Genomic DNA, 12347 nt, shown 5'->3' with positions numbered 1-12347 from the left:
GCAGCAGAAAAGCTATCACTTATTGCACTAGAAGCATATTAAGTGCAGTTAAACACATTTTGCAGCCATAAGGTACAGTAAAATTAATAGATCATGACAGAAGCTGATGTCAAGATGAAAGAAGTAGAGGGATACGTTAGCTTTCATAACATAAAATATTTTGAAATACTTCAGTGATTTCATATTAATTATAGCATAGAATTCTGGTTCTGTAGATTATAGTTTCCTTCAATCATATTTGTTTGTAGTTAATTGAGAACAAGAGCTCAGTTCTAGGGACAGTTTCTATTGTCATCAACAACAAAACTGTCAGAGGTTCCATCTACATTTAAATGAACTTCAGTAGTGATAATGAAGGTGTCTTTCTATAAGTTGTGTCCTATACCTCAATCCAGCTCCAGTGCCACTTCTATTGTTCATATTTTATATATTCCTTTACAAGGTCCTTGTAATATCCCTTACTACTCCACTCCTAAATTTCTTGGAACTTTCTACAATATGCTCTCCCATTTGTTTGCTGGGTTCACTTCACAACATTCCCTGTTCCCATCACTCAGTATTACCTATGACTTCTCTTGACTTCTCGGTGAGGCAAGAAAAATATGTGTTGGTGTTAGTACAGAGATGGTGTCTGACCAGTGGGTGCCTGCCAGAAGAACAGAAAATGATTTAATTCATTTTCTCAGTATAAGCAGTAGTTTACATGTCTCTTCTACCCAGTTTCTGCTTTTCACAAAAGCTGTAAAAATCTAGCATCTTTGGGACCATTAATGTTCTGTCCAGACAAACTGAAATGGCTCAAAACTGAAATTTTTTCAACCTGAAAAAATTACTGGAGAGAGATTAAAGAGAAACTTTTTTTCCTTAGGAACCAAGACAGATCATATGCTAAAGGTAAACGAATTTGTAGAATATATGAATTTACCAAATCCCTAAACCTATGTAGACAAGGCTGTGATTTTAGTGGGTTATAAATGCCAAGCAATAAGGACTAAATTCACAATGTCAGGGAAATCTAGAAAGATAAGCCAAAAAAAAACCACATTTGCAGCGTATGAGAAACCTTCAGATATACAGGAATGACAGCACATCTCATGTTATCCTATCTATATGATGATATGAAATATGAAATATTTTCCGCTGTTTATTCCTGGAACTATTAGAGATTGAATATTGTCTGTGCTTCTATAGAAAAACAAAATTCAACTTAAATAATCCTGTTGAACTTGAGTCCCTTCAGAGTTGAGAATTTCAGTCTCTCTAGTCAGGCTGCCCAAGACTGTGGTAGCAATTTCTTATGCTAGCATAAAGGTAAATAGAACAGTGATAATTTTCTGTCTTGTGATATTAATCTTCAGGCCAAAGAAAAATTACTAACTGTAGACTTATTTGTTCTACTTGCTTTAGAAATATTCAGTCATGAGCACTCACACTTAATGCTCTCTCATTTTAACAGGTGAAGCAGCTGGTACCTCAGAGGGATCAATCCTTGCAGGAAGAACTAGCCCGCCAGCATGCCAATGAACGCCTGCGTCGCCAGTTTGCTGCTCAGGCCAATGTCATTGGGCCATGGATCCAGACCAAGATGGAAGTGAGTATCAGACAGATGCTCATGCAGAAGCTGATGAATAAAATGTTTTATTATTGTTATTATTATTGTTGTATGTACAGATAGTCAACAATCTCTCTGATAGTTCGCCAGCTGTTTAATCACAAAGAGTTTAGTACCTGTGGAGTTGATTCTTAGAACTCTAAGATTGTACAAGTGGGACCCCTGATGGTTGGTAGGACATGTAGCTTTGAAAAAAATATGACTAGTCTGCTCTCTCTTTTGCTTCTGCTCTCAACAGAAAAATATTGGTAACTGGCAACTCAATACTGATTCCAGAAATAAATGCGTCACATTTCTTCTGAAATGAGTTTTCTACCGTAATGTTTATCATCTCTTTGTGAAATTTTTCTTACTTTTCCTTCTTAGTCTGAAACTATTACATATTTTTGTGAATGCAAGTCATATTAGAAAATCCGAAGCTTAAATTTTGCATGGTGGGGGTGTCTTTTTGCAGGAAATTGCCCGCAGCTCTATTGAAATGACAGGGCCTTTGGAGGACCAGATGAATCAGCTGAAGCAATATGAGCAAAATATCATCAACTATAAACACAACATTGATAAACTGGAAGGAGATCATCAGCTTATACAAGAAGCCTTGGTGTTTGACAATAAACACACCAACTATACTATGGAGGTAAGCATTTACTCCATTTTGTATTTATTAGTTCATTTTGCCCTCTTCTGCCCTTTAACTGCCTTCTCTGATCTGAAGACACTGGCAGACATTCTGATAATATTGTAAAACTTTTTGTCACAAATGTTTTTTGTCATGCATACTGATGAGAATGGCCCAGTGCAAGACTGAGGCATACGATATTATGAAGAGGCCTTCCATATTCTGATAAAGGTGGAACAGAAATTAAGCACTAGTAAGCGCAGTATAAGAGCTGTTGACTTGATTTCTCCTCTGATTTCCTACAAACAGAAAGTTCAAATGAAAATATAGCTCATCATGGCTTAACTTGTTTTCCTTCAGATGAACAGTAGTACAAGTAGTGGATTTTTTTTTTTTGCTTATTTTTGTTTTTCTGTGACAAAGCAATGTTTCATCTTTACTAATTTGCTATGAAAATTTACAGATTACCAGTGAAGATCCCAGTGCTGCTGATGTGTAGGAGGACAGCTGTTTTACACACTCACGGGAGACTCCTCAGTTTTAATGAACACTTTCCATATTTGTAAAGTGACTTGTGAGATTAATTTTTTATAGAATGTTGGAAAATGGCTGAAATTGAAATGCAGGAAACAGTGTTGTTTGAATACAGCCTCTAACTAAACTGAGATTATAGAAAATAACAGCACTGAAGTCCAAGTCTTATGATCCAGAATAAACTCAGGGATGACTTACAGTAAAGAAGTACCAATTTGAACCCAGTTCCACATTTTCCCGAAGACCACTTTTATTTTTAATGACCCTCAGTCATGACGTATAGTTAATGGTATGGATAAGGCATCACATAAGTATTTAGAGCTATTTTTTTGCTGCGTTTTTCATAGTTTTAGAAAAATATATTTGCTTCTTTAATGAATCAGTATTTTCTCTCTCATAGCACATCCGTGTTGGATGGGAGCTCCTACTTACCACCATTGCTCGAACTATCAATGAGGTTGAGACTCAGATCCTCACAAGAGATGCCAAGGGTATCACCCAGGAACAAATGAATGACTTCAGAGCATCATTCAATCATTTTGACAGGGTACAGTACTCCTGCCTTTTCTCATCTAGAAATATTTTTTGTTCCCAAAAACAAGTCTCTTTCCATTCCATATATAATCTTAAAAATCTTATAATGCAGTAACAATAGGCTATTTTTAAAATGGTAATAAAGATCAATTAACAAAGTGTTTACAGCCTTATGAAAGGCTTAGCATTGTACACATACCCTACTCTCTAAATATAATGCAATCACAGTTCTGCTAGTATTGTTGAGTAGTTGTTCGAATAACAAAATGATCAGATACACAGTGTTTTGGAAAATAATGTGCCCCCTTACTTTAAGGCAGTGCAACATGGCTTCCACTTCATTAAACTTAGCTGTAATCTTGATGACAATATTTTTGTTTACTTCTTTGAATCACAATTTGTAGCTCTAGAAGTAGATTTGTGGGGAATATAGCTAAAGCACTGATAGTTGCCTAAGAAAATCTTTATTTTCCTGTCTGTAATAAGAGTCAATATGTTTCATTTATCTAATAAGAAATGAATAAGAAAGTAGGAATTAAAACACTTCTATGAAGAAAACTCACTCATTATGTGATTTATACAGTACTCACAGAATCACAGAATTGTAGGGGTTGGAAGGGACCTATAGAGAACATCTGGTCCAACCCCCAGTCTATTTATGGAAACAATAGCAAAGGAATGGATCTGATATTCCCAGTTGGAGAACCATCTTTTACATGAGTTAGATCTACTAGCTCTGTGCTCACAGGATCACCTTCAAAACTGAGTAGAAGTAGCTTTCTTAGGTAGAAGAAAGTCATATATTAAATGGTTTCTTCAGTGGCCTTCAAGCCAGTCTTTCTGCAAAGGGTAGACAACAGTAACACTGATAAAACAGAAGCTTATACTGATTAAATTGCACTGTAACTTAAAGGGCAAATATGGCTTTATCTACACAGGCTAGAAGGAGACATTGAGCAAAGATGTCTGAGAAGAGCAGGCTTGTTTTCATTTTTGTATCCTCCTTGTTACACTGCACACTTGAAAATTTATTGTCAGTGACTAAAAGAAATCTGGGAAGCTTCAGGGATACTTCTGGGTACACAAAATACTGAAGGCTCTAAACTTGAAAATTAGATGGAGAGGGCAGAAATTAGTTATTTTTTGGTCTTGATCATCTCAGAGAAATGAAGATGAACATAAGCACTAACATGAAAGTACAGACTTCTCTATGTAAGTAAAAGAAAAATCAATCATTCAGCAGTATATGTAATAATTCTGTTGCTCGTAGGAGCATTTCTGTATTCCTGGCTTAGTTTAAAAAATACACTGAATTAGTCTGCAATTCATATTGATGGATATCCAGAAAAGATTTTAAAAACTAATGCTGTCCTTGACCAGGAGGCTTTAAATACATAAGCAAAACAGAGTCACTTATGCATGCTAAAACTCTGACTTGTAAGGCAGCATTTCTCCAATTTAAGGAATGTGTTAATGTTTGACCCTTAATGTGAGTTGAGGATGTCAGCAAAATAATAATGTGCAGAGCAGCTCCCTTCTCCACTCTGAAGAATCTGTTTTAGTACACATAAAATCTAACAATTTTTTATGGAGTATTTCTAAAGACAATTTGCTTTGGTTATAAATCTGAGGACCAAACCCCTTTCTTCCTCTCCAGGAAAGCAAACGAACAACATATATATGGCTTTTTTAGTTTATAATAAATCATGGGGCTTAATTCTGTAGTTGTTAGCTCTTTGAAAGGTAACTAAGTTGTTGTTTTAAATGGTTTCTACATCTTGAATATTAAAAAGACAGCTATGTGATATTTTGCAAGTTTTTTGGGGGGCTACATGCTCCTGACCCCAAAATAACACTGAGTAAGGGGACACCATGTATAGAAGAATTATAGGGGCAGAAAGAGTTTGTGTTTCCTTCAGAATATCCACCAGTGCAGCTATGCTAGCAGAAAAACCATTGCAAGTCATCGTGTTACAGGCGAGTGGTAAATCCACTGCCTCCTTTTAGGCAAGGGGGCATCCTTCTAGGATCTTCTCTTTCCAACAGACACAAGTGCAGGCTGGTGCCCCAGAAGTTATTCCTGTGGATGTTGCTGCAAGGTAACTCCCTGCTGGAGGCTATGCCTAAGGGCACAGTCTCGTTGTAGGTATAAATATAAACCTTTAGCGATGCTGGTGTATTTCTTCTCTTCACTTAATGTGTTTGCACAGAGGAAAAAAAGCAAAACACTATGTCTAAATCACAGCAGTTTAGAAGTGTTCAAAATGGTGCATACCTGAATAAATGTATGCAGCCAAATTGGGGCAGTGAAATAGTTACGTTGTCAGTCACTGATTTTCAAGTCTTTTAATGTGGAATCCTTTTTTAAGATTCAGGATATTTAGAACATTGTAAGTAAGATGGGATAAAATGTCTGCAGCTGCTTTGCATGCAGTACCCTACTGGCTGTTGATGTGTTCTACTATCGATTTTTGTGCAAACTACAGATTTTAAGAAGGAGTTCTGCATGCAGAAAAAATGAGCATCCTGCAACCCTTTATTTTACTAAAAGAAAAACAAGAGCTTTCCATTAAAAGAACCACATGATCATGCTTATGCTGGTCAATTAATAGTCATGAAAATGAAGCACGTATTGGAAAACGTATTACTTTCACTTTAAATCTCACTTTTTAATATAAGGCCACATATAAATCATAGAGGAAAATGAAAGTTCTCTGGGGTCTAATAATGAAACAAGATGAGACCTCAGTATTTTAGTTTGTACTGACAAGAAAAGATACAAGAGTCAATTATTTAAATGCTTTACAAAAAGAATTTCAGTGCTTAATGTTGGTTTGTAAACAATGCAAAGAACCATTTCCCAGTGAATAATCCATTACATGGATTTGATCTATGACTTGATTGCAAAATACCATTGTATCTCATGCAACTCTGATATATGGCAAAGGCAAAGATTTTTTTTTACGTACTGAAGATGATACAGATTAAAAAAAAATCATTGCAGGAATGTGAAAGCCTGCTTTAGGAACACGTACTTGAGCTCTCTTCTGGGGAATCCCAAAGCCAAATGCTGACTGGGAGCTCAAGCACAACCATTGACTTCTCTTCTAGTTGCTTTGGTAGATATGCTAGCCTCCCTTTCATGATCAACTCTCCTCCACTGCCTGTTAGATAACTACAACTGACACGCGTACTGACCACCCCCACAACCCTGGTCTGCTTGAATAGCTAATATTTTCCTACCAAATCCTGTAGGAAGAGGAGGAGGGACAGGACTAGGATCTTAGCTCCAGTTTTGAAAACACATTGTAGTCACGCAGAAATTTCTTTGACTTTAGAAATAAGATAAAATGAGCTGATGTTGCTTCTATAGTGCCTTGCAGTCATAGCCTGAACTCAGAATGGTTTTCGACAGTTTTGAGTCAACCTATGTTAACATTTTCAGTGAATGATAAAATAAACCAGTTTGAATGCTTTACAGCAGGAATTATCCCATAAAATAGAGATGTTAAAGGTTGTGGTTTTGACTTTCAACTAAATTCTGCTCCAGATTTGAAGCTTTGCTTTTTTTAACATAATTCTTCATCTTTCCCTACTGGAGCTGATTTTAGTTAGTTACCTGAAAATTTTGAAAAGCAAGTTATTCATCTACCAAGCAAACCCTCTCTCTTATGTGTAGCAGTCAGTCTGTCAAATCAATAAGGGTAGTATTCTTTCAGCTTAGGAACATCTCTTTAATTGTATATGTTAACACAGACAGTACATGTTTTGTATGAACAAGAAGAAAGAGATGAGCCAGTCTACTTTGAAGAATGTAGTGTGAATTTTTTGACCCACAGAATGGAAGAATTATTTAGTTCATAACAGTGATGCAGCTTAATGTGGTAGTACTAGGAGGCACTTAGAATTTAATGGGGAGTCTTTAAGATCAGTTTTCAAAGCAAAACCTTACTTTATAGATGATTAACAAACTGAAAATAAGTTATGTCAATTATAAATTTCTTTTGGATCTAGGCAAGTCAGTTGTTCTTTCATTTGATATATGCATATTCAGTTTTTAAGTAATAGCAGATCGAGAGAAGTAACAGTGATTGAGTGTGGAAAAGTTTTGCACAGGTTCAGTGATTTCTTTACTGTATCTCAGATACACTGTATTGCAATAGAAAGCAAATGGTAGTTCAGAATAAAGACTGCGTTATAAGCAAAAATGTTAAAAAAGTACCTGTAGAGGAAGCACAATTTTAACATAGTAATTGAAGTCAAGATCCAATTCCACTAAGAAAAAAACTAAAACTAGGTAATTCACTGCAATAAGTTAACATTTCCATTAAGTTCTATAAACATATGGTTATTAATACAAGTGTAGAATGTTCTTTACTAACCAACTAACCTGGTCTGTGATCTTTTTCCTACTTTCCTTTTACCTTCTAAATGCATGACCTGTTATGGAATGCTAGGATGAATCTGACAATCTACACTCTGATGAATTTAAAGCCTGCCTCATCAGTCTAGGACAGGTTGGAAATGACCTGCAGGTAGAGGAAATTGCTGTTATTCTGTTTATACTTAGGTTGATATAATAATTTGCAATTGTGGATTTAAACACCAGTGTATGCAGCACAATGCTTTGAAAGGATCCTGTGACTGGGAAGACAACTGGGTTAGATGAGCTCTCTCAGCATACCTTGGAGCCACACTTCTCTGACTGTGCATTTTTTCAAAGATTTTCCAGGTTGCTTCTTTTACTTGATAAGAGATAACTATGGTGAACTCCTATCCTTCTTGCACCCAGACTTCTGTCCATTTTCCTTTCCTCAGACTCACACAAGTGCTGTACTGCTCTCTCCTTACTTAGGATGACATGGTTCATTCTAAACCACTATATTACACTGCAAAACAGAATAGCCAGGAATGCTGCATATGTGTTACTGCCTTTAAAATTAGAAACCTCCTTTTATACAGTCTTCCAGTTACCTCCTTCTAACTCTTATAAGTGTCACCCTTTAAGCTCATCTCTTTGTTATAATTCAGCTTTTGATAGCTTGTAGTCAGAAGAAGGAAAATCTCTGTATTTTTCTCACATATGAGCAGACAGTTTTTCCTGTGTACCTTTCCTAGCCTTGCAGTGGAGTCTTTCAAACAGCCAGTGATATGTTATTTTCAGACTGTTTTCAACTATACTCCTATTCACCGCACTGTCCCTTGCAGAACCGTCAATAGACATTGCATATCTGGGAGGCAGTTTGTGTGCATCACCTGGGTTTGGCTAGTTTAGTAACAATTTTTTCTCCTTGTCCTTCTCTTTGTCTTCACTTGTTGTGCTCTATGTATTCTTGTGTTCTCCCTTATCTCTCTCCTGCCTTTTCCTAATGTTACTCCTTGTGCTGAAAATGTCTGTTTCCTGTGTGTGATATGTTAGTTACTTCTTCCTTCTCTAAAACTGATGATGATTCTGGTGACCTGCTTGGGCAATGTCAATGAATACTGTTTATACACTGGATCCGATTTCCCAATGGTCTAAACTCATCATCTCTGAAAATGACCATGGATGCTTCAAACCTTCCCATCCATATTCCTTATGTTATTTTGGTCAATAGAGGAAGAATGGACTGATGGACCATGATGATTTCAGAGCTTGCTTGATTTCAATGGGTTACGATTTGGTAGGAATTTTAAGAAACATTAGCAATTTATTCTGCTTACTGTTTGTAAAACTAACAACAGCAACACTAAAGCTTATTTAAGGTGATGGAATTCTAATAATACATTTTAAACTAGAGATACTAGTTCCTTGTTTGTTTTTTCTCCACTTTCCAATGGTTAAGAAGGAAGTTAAATGTAATGCTAGGCAGTGTATAATACTAGACTTCTGCACTGATCTTTGATTTATAAGGAAACTTTTGAAGTTGAAATTTACTATATGAATATATTTTATTATTCCTTCTCTATAAAAATTTTTGTCTGCATGAAGAAGGATAAGTTTGATGTTTTTTAATTCTCACAAACTACCTTTGGACACTGCATTTGACTTCCTTCATTTATTTTAAAACGTTTCCCTGTCCATACCAGTTTGTTCTTTGTAGCAGAAGGAAAGATCAGTGTAAGTTGAACTGTCCGGTATTTGGCGTGACATTTTCAGAATTGCTTCTTCTAGTTCTCAGTTCAGAGTGTCTGCATGTGCCTTCCTGGGATATTTTTCCACCTTCCTGTGCAGTACCTTAGTTATGATGGGAACATTGCTAGTTTTAGGAGGGGCTGAAAGATGAAGTATCAAAACAAATTCAACAAGTATTAGAATGGGAAAGAGGAGAAGTTGACGAAAGTTAATTGAAGGTAAATACTATGTATTTGGGACAAATAATATTTTTTTCAAAAGCACTAAGACCACTTTACAGAAGAGAAGTAGTCACTTAAGATCCCACATTTCACCGACAGTGGCATCTATGTTCTTAAGTCAGTAAGGTGCATTAGAGACTTTGTAGTTGCTGCTCCTTATTGGTTCATGAGAGATACGGGCTGTCAGAGCTTGATATTACGGTGACCTTTTTTTTTTTTTTTGGATTGTTTTGGATTCTCTGAAAGGGTGAAGCTGAGTTTGCTAGAATCATGTCTCTGGTTGATCCCAATGGACAAGGAACCGTCACTTTCCAGTCCTTCATTGACTTCATGACCAGAGAAACAGCAGATACGGACACAGCTGAACAAGTGATAGCTTCCTTCAGAATCCTGGCTTCAGATAAGGTCAGTCTTTTAGCTGCTGGCTCTAAGGACTCAATAGCTCTCCCTTTCAGCCTTTACTAGTAATAGTAGAGCTTTGTTCTACTAACTTGTAAGGGTCCAGAGAAATTACTTCCCTTTCTTCTTGTTTGGAACCAGCTCTCTTAGCTGAAATGTGTACAGTTTTCAAGGGTATAGCAACACCTAGCCTCTGGAGGAGCGAGGGCTCCTGTTGCCAGAGAACCCATCCTATTGTTGTCGAGAAATGAGAGATCACAGCAGTACCCATCTATTTGCTCAGGCTCACTCTATTGATTTTCTCATTCTGGCTGTTTCTATTGATTTTGTGATCTTGGTTATTATGGACCACATTCTAAATTCAGGATGTGTTCTCAGCACAGCTACTGTGGAACGTATTTTGAATTCCAGATATGTTCTCAGTACAGATTCCTGTGGAAGATAAATGCCAATGTCTTAGGCAAATGCAGTTTTCATTATGTTGTTATTTTAAACAATGCCAACTCTGCTAACAGTTGATATGAATGTATCCTTCATATCATAAGTGAAAATCATTCAGAGCAGTAGTGCATCTTTAATAATAATACAGAAATACATTAGGCTGTTGAACCTAACAGATCTAACTGAAATCATATCAGTCCTGTCACTGCAGAAGCAGCAGTGAGGCATTCTAGAGATGAGCTCCTGTAGTAGTAGCAGGTTATCCATGGCTGCATAGTACTCACTGGGTAACATACAGTTACCTAGCCTGAGACTGGATTGTGACCTAATCAGTTTGTTGGTAGGTCTCCTTCAACACGTCATTAACGGTAAAGCTGACAAAGGAACATTTGGTTTCAGGAAAGTAGGCAGGACATCCAAGCTTATTAGTCACATAATGAATGTATTTGATGTCTTTGAAGAATAAATACTGAATTTGTCCATCATTTCCCCCCTCACAGCCTTACATCCTGGCAGATGAATTACGTCGAGAGCTGCCTCCAGAGCAGGCTCAGTACTGCATCAAGAGAATGCCACAATACACGGGCCCGGGTTCTGTTCCTGGAGCTCTGGATTACACCTCTTTTTCATCAGCGCTGTATGGAGAGAGCGATCTCTGATTCTATAATTGGCTGTATTCATAGTAGACACAACAAATACCCACCTGATTGCCCGGATTGCTTCTCAAAAGGTTTGACAAGCTGATTAAAAAAAGGAGTTTTACAAATGCAGTAGGTACCTTCATTGTAAAGTTCTATTACTAAAGTAACTAGTGTATGTTAATGTGTGCAGCACGCTATATTTCTGCATTGTTGGTTTTAGGTTGTCTGCCCTATGCCAAAAAATATATTTTAAAGAAAAAAAAAAAGATGCAAGATATTAACTTTGGAAATATCTATTACAAAAATAGAATGCAAGACCGAAGAACATTGAAACTGTCAATTGTTAAGAATCACAAAATATTTATCCATTTATCAGAATTTTTCAATGCCACGTATGCTTCTTTTACAAAGTCACGCTTTTACTTTCATGGAGCAATGTTATTTTCCTCTAATGCTTTTTGATTTTACATCCTGGTGAAAACTAGTAAAATGTTAAAGTTTTTCAGGGAAGAAATATATCAAACAAGTAAAGTACTTAATTACTGAAACATTTGAGAATGCTATGTGTCTGTCTCTTGAAGATGGTTTTATATACTCACAAAGAATTGTAATATAGGTGAAGAAGGCCTGAAAAGCTGATTAAATTGCAGGTTCAGCATTATGTAAGCAGTGCTTTTCTTTTAAGCCTTTAACTTTTACAGCTGAGAAAGTACAACTTTTGTAATCAGAAATGATAGGGAACCTAATTTTATGTGAGTTGTTTTGTTTTGAAGCCCTCATTCTTGTCTGTGTTGAACAGTCTTTGTTTCTTGGTATAAGAAAGCCAGTCCCTTGTTGCATTAGTGGGCAACACTCATCTCTATATTGCAAAATGCATTCTGAGCGAATGTATTGCAGATGTCTTGCAGCTTTAATTGTTCAGTGCTCAACTTACAGTTCGTCTCAACTTCTACTAGTTCACAGGCAGTTCTGTCTGTATTATTGTCTTGATTTCTGCTGGTTCTCAGGCAGCTCAGTCTGTGTTATGCTCCTGTGCACCAGTTATTCTACTGTTTTTTTCCATCTTGAGAAATGATTAAAAAAAAAGGAGTAACTTTTTTACTTGAATCCTGTCACTGAGGAAATGCAATGTAATCAAACAAAACCATTTACAAATGGTGAAGTGAGCTGTGCAGCCCAGTGCTATTAAAGCAATGATGTGCCTATTAAATAAAGTCTGCTTTTTAAAACCTTA

General features: G+C 36.5%; 1 protein-coding gene across 1 annotated transcript in view; it reads left to right on the top strand.

The window, feature by feature from the left end:
- The window catches only part of ACTN2 (actinin alpha 2), a 63314-nt gene extending 50967 nt beyond the window's left edge, over positions 1 to 12347 (top strand). Inside the window, exons 16-21 of the mRNA XM_065730025.1 lie at positions 1457 to 1591; positions 2067 to 2246; positions 3163 to 3309; positions 8894 to 8959; positions 9879 to 10037; positions 10973 to 12347. Coding sequence (XP_065586097.1) covers positions 1457 to 1591; positions 2067 to 2246; positions 3163 to 3309; positions 8894 to 8959; positions 9879 to 10037; positions 10973 to 11131 — 846 coding nt within the window. The 3' untranslated portion in view covers positions 11132 to 12347. The remainder of the gene's footprint in view (positions 1 to 1456; positions 1592 to 2066; positions 2247 to 3162; positions 3310 to 8893; positions 8960 to 9878; positions 10038 to 10972) is intronic.

Source organism: Cyrtonyx montezumae, unplaced genomic scaffold (assembly GCF_038088225.1).
Source record: "Cyrtonyx montezumae isolate F1298 unplaced genomic scaffold, pur_monq_1.0 scaffold_0, whole genome shotgun sequence".
Taxonomy (NCBI): Eukaryota; Metazoa; Chordata; class Aves; order Galliformes; family Odontophoridae; genus Cyrtonyx; species Cyrtonyx montezumae.
The sequence above is the reverse complement of the archived record's forward strand: the minus strand, read 5'-3'. Positions and strand labels throughout refer to the sequence as shown.